The sequence below is a fragment of the Antechinus flavipes genome, chromosome 2 (assembly GCF_016432865.1).
Source record: "Antechinus flavipes isolate AdamAnt ecotype Samford, QLD, Australia chromosome 2, AdamAnt_v2, whole genome shotgun sequence".
Lineage (NCBI taxonomy): Eukaryota > Metazoa > Chordata > Mammalia > Dasyuromorphia > Dasyuridae > Antechinus > Antechinus flavipes.
This window is the reverse complement of record NC_067399.1, coordinates 554676555-554692444: the sequence shown is the minus strand read 5'-3', so window position 1 is coordinate 554692444 and position 15890 is coordinate 554676555. Positions and strand designations below refer to the sequence as shown.

General features: G+C 37.5%; 1 protein-coding gene across 2 annotated transcripts in view; it reads left to right on the top strand.

The window, feature by feature from the left end:
- The first annotated feature begins 1325 nt into the window (after window positions 1–1325).
- PGPEP1L (pyroglutamyl-peptidase I like) overlaps window positions 1326–15890 on the top strand; it is a 93966-nt gene continuing 79401 nt past the window's right edge. For both annotated transcript variants that reach the window (XM_051981026.1, XM_051981025.1), the window contains exons 1-2: window positions 1326–1420; window positions 12480–12649. In XM_051981026.1, the coding sequence (XP_051836986.1) occupies window positions 12616–12649 (34 nt within the window). In that variant the 5' untranslated portion in view covers window positions 1326–1420; window positions 12480–12615. The remainder of the gene's footprint in view (window positions 1421–12479; window positions 12650–15890) is intronic.

Sequence of the window (15890 nt, the reverse complement as noted above, 5' to 3'; positions counted from 1 at the left end):
GGGTTCTGGCACCCACCAGATGGTCAAAGCAAGTCTGTTTCTTTCTCTCATGGGCTGTCCCTAATCCAAACCTATGACCCCCCTAAGCCACCCTCAGCGGCTCCTGCTCTTTGACTTACTTTCCTGGAGGTGCTGATAGCTTTGTATTTATTGCCTCTTCTATAGTCTGCGGCTCTACTGCCTGGTTGTTAAAGACAGCATGCACTTGCAAGACAAGTGTGCTTGAAGTCAGGGGGACAGGCTGTAACCATGAACAGAACAAAGCTATCTGATTCTAATGAGAATCCAACCTATGACCTCGGCTCGAACACCACCAGATTCTAACCTACTGTGTAAACTGTCCACAGACAGGAAGTAGGCTCATTTTCCTAGAATAGTGTGTTCTTTGTCCCCTTCGCTGTCCAGAAATTAGGATAAAAACCAGCAGAAATTTAAAAGTGCCATCCTAAACACCGGGTGCTAGGGAAGGCTGTCCAGGACAGATAGGCGCTCCACAGGGTCTACTGGCATGAAAGTAACAGGATTCGTGGCAGTTCAGACACTCACCCTTTGTTCTTGGTTTGAAGGTAGCTAGAGGTAATCCCCTGAGTGGCCTCCTGGATGATTACTGGCAGCAACACCCACTCCACCCCCAAGTTCACATTTTTTTGGTCTTTTTTTTATCTTTATTTCCTTTTGCTCTAACCTGCTTTAGAACTGCTTGCATCATTCAGGACTAAAGTTGATATTAACCTTTGCGTTAACCTTTGGTTTTAGCCACTTAAATAGCTGGAAAATACAATGCCCCCTTATGTAAAACTTCCATATTCTCTTTGATGTCCTGACTTTGAACTTTTGGCGGGGAAGGGAATGGGGAATAGACTGGAAAAGAGCCAGTGCCTCCAGAAGTCCTGAAATCAACTTGTTAACAATTATGTAACCCCGTACTGCCTACTTCTGAAAATATCTCCCTTTGCCCGCTGCAAAATTCGGGATTGGACATTAAAGAGCAGCCTACACGTTTCTGCCCGAGTTTCCAAATAACAATCGCCGGGCTTTTCCGTCAAATTGTTTCTGGAATTCCCTGCTCGGTCCTCCGCCAGTCCCCTCCTCTCACCTTGGCAGGGCTCTAGCCTGCCTTCAAAACCCCTCGCAAACCCCATTAACTTAAGCTGACATTTTATCGGTTCAGGGCTGTTGTGTTTTGTTTTGCACCTAACTTGGGCGCTCCCGGTTGCTCTGGAGCTTCGCGGGCTCCACCGCACGGGGTTTGGGGGAGGGGATGTTTGGGGCTTGGCTTTGCCTCGGCTCGCCGAGGTTATCCGATCCGGTAGAGGGCTGCGAGGGGATAAACTCCACCACGAACTCCGGACCACCCCCCACCCCCCTTTCTCCAGGCTAAGGACGGCGGGCTCCAAGTTTTGCTCGAGTGTGTGGACAGGTGCGGGTATTTGGTTTGGGCTTTTGATTGTTTATTCTGCACATATTCTGGGGAAAGTTTTCCTGGACGCCGCGACGTGTTTACGGTCTTGTTTTGCAGCGCTGGGGCCCCCGGAGCTTTCGCTAGCCGGGCCGTGCCATTGAAACCCGAGACGCCACCGGGGGTGGGGCCAACTCGGCAGAAGCGCCGCGCCCAGGGCGCGCTTCGGCCCGGAGAGATCGCAGGCTCCCCGCGCCCGGCCCCTGGCCCTCCCGGGCACCCACAGGCTTTCCCCTTACCTGCTGCGGCGGGCGCTTCCTCGGGGTTCATGCTTGCCTCTTGCCCTCCGCCGAGGGCTGAATGGCCGTGGTGGGGTAAACCGCCCGCCCCAGCCCCGCCCCCAGCAGGGGCTCCCGGGGACTCGGCTAGCGCCTCCCGTGGGGCCCCTACGGCCTCCGGGTGCGCGGGAAATGGGTCCGGGGCGCCCGGGTGAGAGAACCTAAGCCCCCTGACGCTGGGTCACGGTCAGGATCCCCGAGCTGCGGCCCCAGGGTCACCTCCGAGAGCAGCTGAAAGCGTTCCTAGTTAGGCTACAATTGACCTTCAGGGCAGCTCCTAGGACGAGGGTACAAGGTGGAAGGGTTACAACAGGAGCGCCAACTGAGGCCCACCAGACTGGGGGTGGGGGTTATGAGAGCAGCAGAGATAGAAGGGAAGACTGAGGCACGTGGCTGCAAAGGGAGACAGGTTTTATAGGTGGTAGAGCTGAGACTGCTGACTCCTCCAGCTGCACTTTTTCCCACCATGTTTCTTCTGTGTGCTCCCCTTCATAACTAAGGGCTTGAAGAGTGCAAGATAGAGTACTCAAAATGAACAATCCCATTTCTCAGGTTTAATTACTTGAAATTGAATTCAAAGAAATACTAATAATGCCTCACAAGTACCTATCGAGCATGAGGTAAGGCACTGAATATTTGGGAATAAAAAGATGGGATCAAATCCCCACTCTCAAGGATTTTATAATTAATGAAATTTGATCTGGGGGCACTTCTGACTGTCCAGGGCTTTTCTATCATACTATAGAGAATGGCCAAGCTCTCAGTGTACCATCTTTTTTCTGTTCTTCATGACCCTGTTTGGAGTTTTCTTGGCAAAGTGGTCTGCCACTTCTTTCTCCAGCTCATTTTACAGATGGGGAAACAGGTTAAAGAAAAAAAAAGAGAAGATTTAAGTGACTTGCTCAGGGTCTCACAGCTAGAAGTGTCTGAGGCCAGATTTGAACTCACAAATATGTCTTGTAACTGGGCCTGGCACTCTTCCACAGAGCCACCCAAATCCCTCTCTGATGTACAGTAGCTGCCCCTAAAACAACAACAAACAAACGAGTGAGGGCCTGAATTTGAAGCCCAGATAGTGGAGTGCTTGGAAATAGCATTGGATTTGGATGCAGCAGAGCTAATCCCAGCATGGCAAATTACTTAATCTCTTTAAATTTTAGTTGCCTCTTCTGTGAAATGAGACATTTGAATTAGATAGCCACTAATGGGCCTTGTAAATCTATCATTCTAAACCTTGTGTCCCGCCCAGCATACTAAATTCTGTCCTTATACTTTTCCAAGTTCTTTCCCATTGATTATTCTCATTTGAGTCTCACCACAAACCTGCAGACTTAAAGACTGGTATCCTTATTTCTGACAAAATAGAAAACTAAAGTCCAGAGTTTCAGAAAGTACCAGAGGTGACACTAGAACTCAAGCCTTCTGCCTCTTAATGCAAAGAGAGTTCCAAGATTTCTCCAAGTTAGGAGAAAACTTCTATCTTTTTCTCTCTTTTTTCTTTCTCCTTGTTTTCCCCCTTTTCCAATGTCTTGGGGCCACAGATCTATTGATAACTGAGATCATCTTTGTTTGCCCCATTTTCTCAGAAGTACTGAAAACAACAAGAAAAAGGAGAAGTTGTTTAAGAGCCAGTCATCATTGGAGAATTGTTATTGTTGTTCAGTTGTTCATGATGACTCTTCCTTGACCACAGCACACTAGGCTCTTCTTTAGCTCAAGGGTTCATTTTCTGAAGCCATATCTTTTAACATTTTAATATTGTCATGGGCTTTCTTGGCAAAGATAATAAAGTGGTTTGCCATTTCTAGGATCACTTTTTTGTCAAAATTCTCTACAATCCTAGCTCTGTAACCATGGGCAAGTCATTTAATCTTGATTGCCTTGCCAAAAGAAAAAAAAAAGTATTCTCTACTATGATTCCTCGGTCTTGGATAAACTCGTACAGCATAACTCATAGTTTCATTGAGCTGTGCTAGCCCTCTGCTATGACAAGATAGTGATCTAGGAAGGGGGTCTTTTGATTTGAGCATATCTGTCAAAAAACCCTGACTGATATACACAAAGTACAGCCTTTCTAAACATAAGATTATGGGTAAAGTACCATCAGAAACAGGAATCCATTTTCGTAGAATTGAAATGTTTCGCCCTTTGAGCTCTTATTGTGAGTATTCTTTCAGTGGTACAAATTGAAACTCATCCCTATCTTCTCATCCAAGGCAGTTCTGGTCTAAATCATTCTGTGAATTCTGTTCTAGGGATTTTCTCAAAATGTACATTTTAATTTATTATTAATTTCTCATTCATTGTCATTAGCATATTGAAAGGATATTTCAAAGTGAAAGTCATCCTAACAGTATGCTAACAATTAATGAGAGAAGATCGCTGTTTTTAAAGGTTGAACAGCCTTTTTTTTTCAGTTTCAAATAGTACTTTATTGCTGCAAAGTATAGTTTGGTCTCCAATCAATCCTTATCCACTTTTTTGTAGCTGTTTTTGCCGAGTGGATGTGGGAGAGGCTAATGAGGAGCCTGCAGATGTCTTCTCTGCATCTCACAGACATAAAGATTCCCCTCTGTTTTACTACCAAAGGCCACTCCTTTTTGGCAGAGCTTTCCCAGAACTGGTGGCTTGGCCTTTTCCATTCATAGCCTCCTGAATAGATTGCTATTTCAGGGCCCCATCACATCTTCTGACACAATATTTCTGTCTGTAGCATTACTCTTACTTCCCTTCTTTCAGACGGCCCACTTCAGCTGCACCCACAGTTCTATACACAGTTGCGCACATCTTTGTGTTATTATCGATTCTCCATACCTACAATCTAATAGAGATGGGCAGTAACAAGCATGAGCTGGCTGTGTTCCACAGTTTCCTTTTAGCTCTCCTAACTTAATATTTGAGTAAAGCATTGTTAAAAGCTGATAACTGGACTCTTTTTTCCTCCCTCTTTCTTTCCTTTTCTCCCTTCTCCCCTCCTCTCCCTTTCTTTCTTTCCCTTTTTTTCCCTTCCTCCCCAAATCTCCCTCCCTTCATCTGTTTCTTTCTCTCTCTCTTTCTCCCTCTCTTTTTCTGTCTTTACTTCTCTGTGTTTTTTCCCCTCATTTTCCCTCTTTCATACTGCAGGAAGTTATGCACAATCACAACCCTATATGTAGAATTATAGCTTGATGCTATTGTTATTCAATCTCTTTATAAATACTCAGAAATTGGAGATTCAGGGTTTTGTTTTTTTTTTAACATTGTCTATCAAAATACTCCTAGATGCTATGGCAGAATTCAATGAGGACTCTTTGTATGGCTGATTGAAATTTTTAGTTGCTTTCATTATCCTAGTTGGTCTTTTCTAATTTTCATCAGTTCACTCTGAAAACTAGCCTCCATTTTCATGTGGGAGTGTGTGGGGCTGTATGTATTCTCTGATAGCAAGGATTTTATTATCACAAAGCAACTCCAGGGCACTTTTTTATAATAGATTTGGGAAAGGTTTATAGCCTGTCAAAGTGAGAATTTCCTAAAGAATCATATACAAGACAAAAAAGAGAGAGAAGAAATGCAATCAGTAGGAAACAAGACTAAACTCCATCACTAAACATTTAAATACCCTGTACTAAGCACTAAACCTAAATTGAAAACAGGTCCTATCTTTTATCTTTCTTTGTATCCCCAATTGATTAGCCCAGCACTAGGCACATAATATGTATCTAATAATGTGTAAATGACTGACTTCCTCTTCTGCCACTCTCCCATTCCTTTTTCTCCCTCACTTTCTCTTGTGTTCCTTTTTTTTCTTCTTCACTTAAGCCTGAGGGCTAGCAGTAATTGCATCTATTAACATATATTATCTGGCCTGGTCCTCCACAAAATCTTAGAATTCTCCAGTGATTTCTACTCCAAAGTGAACTTCATCAACCACTCCAATAATGGTCATCTAGGTTCTCCTTAAAGATTCTGAGTAAAGAGGAATTCACTCATTTTACCCCCTTACAATTTTATACAACTTCCATTATTGGGAATTTTTGTTTCCTTTCTACAAATCTAAATTCAGTTCTTAACAATTTCTACTCAGTATTTCTAGTTCTGCCCTGTGGGACTAAGCAAAGCAAGACAAATCCCCTCTTCCACATGACAGCTCTTCAAATACTTGAAGACAGCTATTACATCTCTTTCCTTGCTAAGTCTTCTCCATGCTAAACCAAACTAAATTCCCCAAGATTTTCAACTCATCCTCCACTAGCATGATTTTGAAGTTTTTCAATATCTGGTGGGTTTTTTTAGATCTTCTTGAGATCATCAGTGCCCTTATTTAAAAATGGTATCCAGAATTAAAGATCCCAGATTTTGGGAAGCATGTGAGAATCTATCACCCAGAGGGATGCTGGGCCTACACACTGTGTCTCTCTGCAAGCATAGTAAATTCACATCACCTTCTCTTTCTGCCTTATCATACTAGTGATTCATATTAACCTTACAATCCACTAAAGTTCTTGAATATTTTTCAGAAAAATATTTAGGTATAGTTCTCCTAGTTTGTGCTTATGGCTGATTTTTTTTTAACTCAATAGAACATTATATTTTTGTAATACAATATTGTAGTTTGTAAAGAGCTTTAAAAAATATTGATTCTCTCCAACAAAAGTATAAACTACCCCACCCTTTCAGATTTATATAACCTGAAAATTTGATAAACATCCCATTTATGCCTTCATCTAAAAATCTGATAAAATTTTAATTAGCATACAGTCCAGCACATATTCCTAAGGAAGTAAAAACTTCTTTCCAACTGTCATCAAATTAATAACTCTTTGGATTGTTTATCTTCTTAAAGAGGGGAAAGAAAAGGGAAGGAAGAAGGGAATTTGGAACTCGAAATTAAATAAACAAAACAAATGATATTTTTAAAAAATTAAGAAAAATGAAGTAAATATATGAACAGTTACTCTTTGGATCTGATCATTCACCCAGTTCTAAATCCATCTAACAATACTGTGCTTAGTGCACATGCCTTCATATTTTCCATAGTATTTGAGATACTTTGTCCAATGATTTGCCAAAGTCCAATCTCTAGGTTGCGGACCTGGATCCCAAATCCAGGTATTCCCTGACTGACCAGTTAGCATGGCTCTTGAATGTTCCTGCTGAAGCTCTTTGTGATCAACTATTTCTTCCTTTTCTACATGTTCAGTAAACATTTTTTAAAAATATGTATCAAAACTTTGCCAAGAATCAAAGTCAAATTCACTGTCCCATAGTTTACCACTCCCTTTACTTTTTCAAAAAGCAAGACAAAATTTGCCTTTCATTAGTTGTGCTGTACCTCTCCTGTTCTTTATAGTCTTTCAGAGAACATTGAAGTCAGCTAAACAGTTACATCTAACAGTTTTTTCAGTGGCACTGGAAATATTTTATCTAAACCTAATAGTTGAGCTCATCAAAGATAGGTAGATGCTTGTTCTTGATTTATTGCCATGTTTATCTTGTTTATTGACCTCATATTGGTCATTTTTTGGCTCTCTCCTATGCAAAAGTCACTTAAGTCAATCAATAAAAAAATTCTAAGCTCCTAAAATACTCCAGACACTGTATTAAGCACTGAAATACAACAAAAGGCCAACGGCATGCTTTCATGCAGCTTACAATCTAATGAAGGAAACAACATGCAAAGAATTATGGACAAACATTATATACAAGATAAATAATATACAAGTTGAAAAAATTTAAATACAAAATAAATAAATATACAAGATCAGTAGAAAGTAATCAATGGAGGGAAGGTAGTAGAATTATGAGGACTTAGAAAAGTTTCCTATAAAAGGTGGGATTTTACCTGGAACTGAAACAAAATTGAGAGAGCATTCCATAAAAGCAAAGGACAGTTAAAGCCAAGTATCTTTATCTTTTTAAAAAAATAACAATTATTGTAATCTTTTTTTTTTCAGTTTTTTTAAAATGAAGAACACCTTTTTTTATTGTCCTTCACTCTCAGAATCAACTTCCAGTCATTTTGACCATTGGTGCAGAAAGACTATTCTTACAGATCCTAAGATGCTTTTGTTTTTATTTTCCATGACCTATTCTTACTTCTTTCTTCTAAATTTAGTTTTTAAAAATCTAAGTAGGTAGATCAGTGCCCTGTTCATCCACATCATTCTCTTGTGATAACTCCTTTTCCTCTTCAATGAATTTCTTTTGTCTATAGACTTACATCAAAGAAAGTTGTGAATCCCTGATTCAAAACTAAGCTCCAGGCCCTTTTGTTCTATCTTTCATAAACTCCTAATATAATTCATCCACTTAACTATGCATGTCATATGCAAAACTGAGTCTCACCATACCTTCTTTCATCTCTCTCTATTTTCCTCCCCTTCCCCAAAATTTTTTTTAACTGAGATTTCAAGAACTAGAATATTTTAACAATAGAGAATTCCTCTCTTCTATTTCACAGGCCATTATACACAGGGAGTGTCAAAAAGTTCTGTTTTTGCTTCAGGAAAAAAAAAAAAAAAACCCTTCAGCTGGCTTCTTCTACTTTTCTGGGAATTTCTTCAGTGTTAAGAACACAGCTGTTCTAGGAATGTCCCAAGTATTTGTGAATTTCCTAAGCAAAAAGTAGTAGTCAGTCATAGTTGTCTTCTACCAAATCTTGATAAGTAAATTGAGTCCTTTTGCTAAAGTTGTTACATTATAGGAAATGAAATGAATAATGTTCTTTTAGTAGTTTGGGTGTAATTCTGGCAATAGAAATGGTATGTGTTTATCAGAAACCCTTGAAAACAAAGACTCAATAAAATATAACAAGGCTAAGTTCCTTTCAAAAAAATGAAAAATATGAAACTATGAAGAAAAACATTTGAACATTTTAAAATATTTCTCTTCATGCTACTTGTTAATAATAATTGGTATTTAAATATTACTTTTAGATTTCTAAAGTGTTTTTATCTGTAGTCTATCCCTTTATTCTTACAACTACTCTGTAAGAAGTGCTACAGTTATAATCAACATTTTACAGAGGAGAAAACTAAGACTGAGAAATTAATTTGTCCAGTACCACACAGATAAAATTTTAGCCCATATCTTTGTTAATCCAACTCCAACATTATTCATTGCATAATGTTGTTTTTCACTGATTGATCACTGAGTTCAAGAGACTGGAGTATTACATCAAATATTCTTTGTTGCTCAAAAAATCTGACCAAAATTTACTGAATAAATTTCATGTGACGATTTAGGGATTACCCCAAAGTTGTACTTTGGCTGTTAAGATATAATTTTTTTTATGTGTTTTTGTTCAGCAGTGTTTGACTCAGACTTCCTTTTAGAGGGTTTTTTGGGCAAAGGTACTGCAGTTATTTGCTATTTCTTTCTTCAGCTCTTTCTATAGATGAGGAAACTGAGGCAAACAATGTCAAGTGACTTGCCCAGGGTCACATAAGTAGTAGGTATCTGAAGCTGGATTTGAACTCAGGAAGGTGAGTCTTCCTGATTGCACCCACTACTGTATTCACAATGCCACCTAGAGCTCTAATTTACAAATACACCATCCTGTTCAAAGTAGTTTTGAATGTCTCTTTATTTCAAAGAATCTTTACATTCTCAAAATAGAATTATTTGCAAATCACTTTAAATTAAAAAGTCATTTTGTGCCCTCTATTTATTAGATTTAGAATAGAAGATTTTGTTATGAAATCAGTGTTAGGCTGTCGTCCCCTATAAAAATTATAAATCATAACTCTAGGATACTAACTTTGGTCTGCTTTCCAAAACGACATATCTGTTGATGCTGAAAATGAAGGGAGCATTTTCAAGATGGACTGCCTTGTTAGCTTTTTGTGGAGCCCACAAATAGGTAAAAAATATTAGTTAATTAGATTCAGAAGAACTTGAAAATTTATGGCATTTCAATCAGAATGTTAGTATGCCTTATAAGATAAGGTGAGTTACTACTATCAGGAACAAACTCATAATATTGAACATAAATTGAACGTTGTGAAGGACCATGTCATTTTACACATAAGAAAATTGAGGTTTAGAGCCTATTACATGAATAAGCATTACACTACACAGTAATTCCTTTTTGTATTTCTAAGCCTGCTTTCATATTTTTATCAACAAATTTCTTAATTTTCTTGAGGAAACTGCTGATATATACCATGCCGGCATTTTAGTCATAATCTGAAGCATAGGATTTTCACAGGTGAGGACCAACAAAAAGAAAATGTGTGAATGACTGATATTGCCATAATTGTGGAGCTCTTTTCTGAGAATTGGTTGACATTCAGACAAATGGTAATTAAGCTGAGAGATGGGAATGGTTGAAGAAGCATTAGCCTACATAATGACACAATTAGAATTAAGTAATTGAAACTGGAAACTCAATGATTCTATGAAAAGAAGAGCAAACATTGAGTTTCCCTAGAATTATTTTTCCCCAACACCATTTTTTTCATCAGTCACCCACCTTCATATCTCCCAGAAAATAATTTGACTAATAAATATGTGCCACATATATGATTAGCACACAGTTTTGTTTTGCAAGGGTTGTTTCATGTTAAAGAAATGATACAACTTTCCCCCTCTCCCTTTAAAGTAGGAAACATAGTTTGCCAATAAGAAATTCAAATCAAATCCCTCAAAGGTTTGTGTTTGATTCAAAACTTTAAATAGTTGAGGTTTCAGGGTGCTGTTGTAATCTTGGCAAAGCACATTTTCCCATCCCTGGCATGAAAGCTCCTTTAACTATGCTTACTTTCTGGTTCAATTAGAAGGTCTCACCTTGCCTACTTAATCCTGAAGTCAAATATGATTACAAACATTTTCTTCTTCGGCGTCTAAACTGTAATAATAATCACTATAATTTCAGTTAAATACAACATCTCTCAGCTGCCTTCTTTATTCTCAGGCTTATTATATTTCGTCTGCATAAAGATTGTCTTCAACATTAAGATTTGTTAAGGATCATTTGTTTTTATAATGGAAAAGAAAACAAAGGTGAAGATTGCAGATCTTAAAGTCTGTATTTCACTGAATACTAGGTCATGTTTGGTTTTCAGAGAATAAGCATGGGGGGTGGAGGGGACAAAGGAGATGGCTAAAAGAAATAGTAGGCTTTAAAGGTAAATGGAAATGTTTAATAATAAATAGCCAGCCAATTTATCAGATAATTGCAAAGGAAAACTGAATCATGGAAAAGAAAATCTTATGGGGAAGTACAAACTAAAGCTTATATCAAAATAAATCTGATGTTAAATTCTCAAAGAGCTAACAAATTTGCAACCCAATCGCAAAATGGGCATAATAATTAAAGGGGGAATTTTAGCACTTCAAGTGTATGATTGATCACATTAAGCTTATTTGAGCAATATTCTCTGATTATTCTACACAATAGATAATTCTAAATAAAGTTGGCTGTAGATAAAGTTGGAGGGGAGTCTTTGACAATGAATTTTTAAATTTTATTTAAAGCATACATCCTATAAGGCTTGAGTCTTTTAATTTTTATTTTTGTGGTATGGAGTGCAGTTCAGATAATAGTTCTATGTGGTATGACATAATCCATCACAGCTCAAGAGGACTACTTCTTCCTGAAAGGATCCAACCAATATTACCAAATGCCTGGAGAAAATAGTAAAACCAGGCAACCAACATGAAGATATCTTTCTTTTATATTTTTAACCTCAGATGCAGTACTAGTACATGAAATTTAAATCCTTTTGCTCCCATCTGAAGAATAAGAAAACCCTACACTGACAAAGGCAGGCAATGGGAAAACTATGCTGGCAAATGCCAATTCACACCTGTTCACTACTGTAAATAAGCTTGTACACCATATCAGGGGACCAATTAAATGAACTAGCCATGTCATTTGACCATTGTTTTAGAGTCAATGAGAAGCAGTACAACTCTGCTTCTTGGCAATAATCCCAATTAAATGGGTGTACTTTTTTATCAGGGGGCCAATTAAGGAAATTGTACTGAATGATCATATTGTCTAATATGAAGCATATAGTGCATTAGAACGGATGTACTTCTTTTATATGTGTCTTTCAGTGAACTACATCCTTTCTCATTATAGCCACATGGAAAAATTAAGACAATTATTTGCATTACTAAATGAATTTCTTTAAAATTTTGTATTATCTGAAAGGATACAGTACATAATATTCTTTCTTCAGTAGAGGAAACTAGCCCATATGGTAAGGTATTTAATATAATCCTCACTAATACAAAAAGGGCAGAAAATAATTGCTTACATAACTAAATAAACTACCTTATCTCATAGGGCACAGCTTCAACTGTATCGTTACAGACACATTTTTTTCCCTGCTATATTAAGGCCAACAAAATAAAATTAAATAATAACATTACAACTAACATCTACCTTAGAACGGATATTAAAAGAGCTCTGGATTTTTAAAAAATGCTAAATATGTCAGAAATGGCCAAACAGTGGATTAACAATGGCAAAAAGCATTTCATTGCAATCACATTCAGTTAAGTATAGATTCAACTTTGCATTTGGGTATTAATATTTCTGATAGCAGGTGGTCATTTTGCTTTCTAGACATTTCTATTTTTCTTTGGCACCATTTTGGAATTGCAGAAAACTACAGAAAAGGAGAATTGAATTAAAGTTTTATCTCTCAACAGCAAACATGGTGTGCCTTTCTCAACCTAGTGATTTAAGTTGAAATTGAACAAAGCTCCAAATAGTCTCTCTTTGATGAGGTACTTCATCTATCCAATAGGAGCCAAGACCTTTTGGAATGAAATTTAAAGAAAAAAAAAAAGTTCCAGCACAGCCTTGGTGACACAAATGCAAAAATTTCAGTGCTCTTGTTTGGAGTGGAAAAAAGCAGATTTTGCATCCTGCAACTAAATTTCATGGATTCCAACTCCAATACCGTGGTTGTAACTGGTAAGAATTTTTGTTTGTTTGTTTGTTTCCAATTTACTGCTCCTTTTAGATTAGCATGGAATGTACACTTGCCTGATCTTTATCATAAAAAGTTCCATAAGAGGGAAGGTAGAGTGACAACTGGTCAAATTCATAATTCCCAAGGGAAAATAATTTGCCACACTATTATTGCCTATTAAAAAAAAAGTTAAAAAAAAGATCTTAAAAGAACAAACTCTAGAATGTTAAATTAACATTTATAATTATTATATATTATACTATTTGTGTCTCATGCTTTCTTTTGCTCTCTTGCTCTTTCTTTCAAAGTCATTTTTATTTCTACCTAGATACTTATAACTATTTGACCAATAAGATTAGAGCTAAATAAAGGTTACCCAGAGAATCTCTCAATCAGGAAGATAAGATTGCATCATAATATATAGTCAGACTCCATAATTAGAGCCACACATGCCCAACCTTGGGATCTCAGTTTCACAGCAAGATAAAGGAGAGAGCAGGATGTGCAGTGGCCACATTGCTACACCAGACCATTAAAATGATACATACTTTAAAGGAGCGTGCCTGAACAAGCAGCCGCTGCATGCACATCAGGAGGCTTGAGCTCTTCAAGGAGTGCTGAATCTCACCTACCAATCAGAGATCCTTGCCTCTAAAAGTTAATTCTTAAGGAAGGTGAGGGACTGAGTGCTCTGTCACCAACACATCTCAAGTCACTTCTGAGGACCTGTGAGTTACTATCAGTGAGGTCTAACCTGTCCTAAGACTTGAATACAAACTTTTCAGCTTCAAGTTTTTGAGAGGATCAGATGGAAGTTGTGGGTGGGGTGGTGAAAGAAAGTGTTCACTTTCCTGCTGTAATAGCAATTAACTAAAAGAAAAAACAATTAGAAAATTAAATGGAAAGTTGCCTGTTTTCATAGTTTTCAAAACAAGTAATTTTCTGTTTATTTCCTCTTAAACAATATTCATATGAAGGTCTTAGATATTCTGGATCTTAAATTTTTTCCTAGTTATGAACTCTTAAGTACAAAAAAAAGCATACCACAATTCACATACTCTTAGAATTCGATCTCTCTTCCAGATGTATGTTATACTTGGCATGAATGATTTATTAATATTAAACCATAATCACATTTACACCTGTCTTGGCAATATTAACCTGTGACTTATCATCACATGCTCATGTCTGTGTGATAAAGCACCTAATAAGATTTAGTCACTTAGGTGTGGACATTGGCTTTGCTATTCCAGAATTCTTTTATTCAAAATGCCTGGCAGCTGCCAGGAACCAAGCATTGGATTATCTTTGTGATTCCTTCACATTTTACCAAAATAACAGGCACAAAGATAGATGAGGGCAAAATAATAGAATATATAGAAACAAGGTAGTTCAATGACTACTGAATAATATTAAAAAAAAACCAGAGAAAACTTTTCAGTCCTATTAATTATTGTTGTTCAGTCATGTCTGAGTCTTTGTAGCCCCATTTGGAGTTTTCTTGGCAAAAATACTGAGGTAGTTTGTCATTTCCTTCTCCAAATTCTATCAGTGGGATCTCTGAATTATAATTGTAAATTTTTATAGGCCCTATTAATAAGCTTCAGGTTAGAGTTATGACATATCCTGAATATGTGGAATTCGCTCTTTTCCCTTTTAATTCCTCTCTTTGTTTCTGCAAAGATCCAATTCAGGTGCCGCCTTCTATGGGAAAGCCTTCTTTGACTTACCTTAACTGGTAAAGTTTTCTCCCTCCCCAAGTAAGATTATATTTATTTATTTGTTTATATATTCTATCCCTAGAACAGAATATAAATTCCCAGAAGGTTTCCTTTTTTTTTTTTAAACCTTTGTATTTCCCCACCACCTAAGACAAAATCCTTGCACAAAGAGGTAGTTAATAACTGCCTATTCAATGGAAGCATGCATAGCACACTCAAATTTCATTTAACCCTGACTTTTTAAGTAAGGACTTATTTAAATGACCATCCCTAAAGAGGGGCAATAGGTTTTAAGTTCGATTTTGGTATTTTTCAAACTACAGGTACAGCAATTCCAAAAATGGCTTAAGCTTTTCCTTTCTATGTAAAAAAAATTTCCATCTCGGATATATATTGGAGATATTTCTTCCTTTTGAGATAATCGAGAATAATGGTTGGCAGGGAGCAAGGTGTTTTCTGCAATTTTCTCATCCAGATCTTTGACTTTAGTAGTCCTTTGAGAGAGAGTAGAGCATGAGAAAGAAATGTTCCCTGATTTAGTTAAGACTACCAGAGTACGGAGTGTCTTATTTTTATACTAAGTTCTATGGGACTATCTGGGCCCAAATGGATTCTTTATCTAAAAGTTATTATTGAACAAAGGGGGAGACCTTTTTGCATGGTTTTAGGAGTAAAATCAGAAAAAGCAATGGAACAGTTAAAACTTAAGAGGATATATGCCAATTATCTGGTAAGAACCAGAAGAATAGCCTTGAATTATTTTCTCATGAGAAGAATTAAAAGCCTCATTAGAAGTACTTATTCTCCACCACTTCATCCACTCCCTTGGGATTTTGCATGTGAAATACTAAATCAGATTCCAGAGGTGAGAGGAAACATACTTTCAACATATAAAGATCCTCACAAGACTTTATTTATTATTAGAGCTATATCTAGCTATGTAGAGATGGATATACACGTTTACGTATTCTAAAGCAAACAATATTCATTTTCATTGCTTAATGTTAGGAAGAATAGTACTTGCAGTTACAAAATTCTAAGTAAAACCATACCCATACACAAGTAATAGAGGTCATATAACTATAAAGACCAGACATGGAGAACATTAAAGAAAATAAAGATTTTTTGGCCCTACCACACTACAGTAATAAGCTCCTAATTGGTCTCCTCGGTTCCATTTTCTCTCCCCTCTATTCCACCCTCCACACAGCTTGCCAAGGCAATGGTTGAACCATGTTATTTCTCTGCTCAAAAAATGTCAATGGTTCCCCATTGCCTATTGAATGAAATATAAACTCATCAGCCTGTTAGCCATCCACAATTTAACTTTCAACTATATTTCATTCTACTCACTAAAAAGAGTTTGACTAGTAGTTAGATTTGGACTGCAGGTTGTCCCTTCTTATCTCACCTTTATGGGATTGCTTAAGCCATATCCTATGAAATGCACCCCTTGTTCATGTCCATCATTCACAGTCTTCAAGGCCGCAGCTCAGATGCTGCTTCCTTCATGAGAATTCCC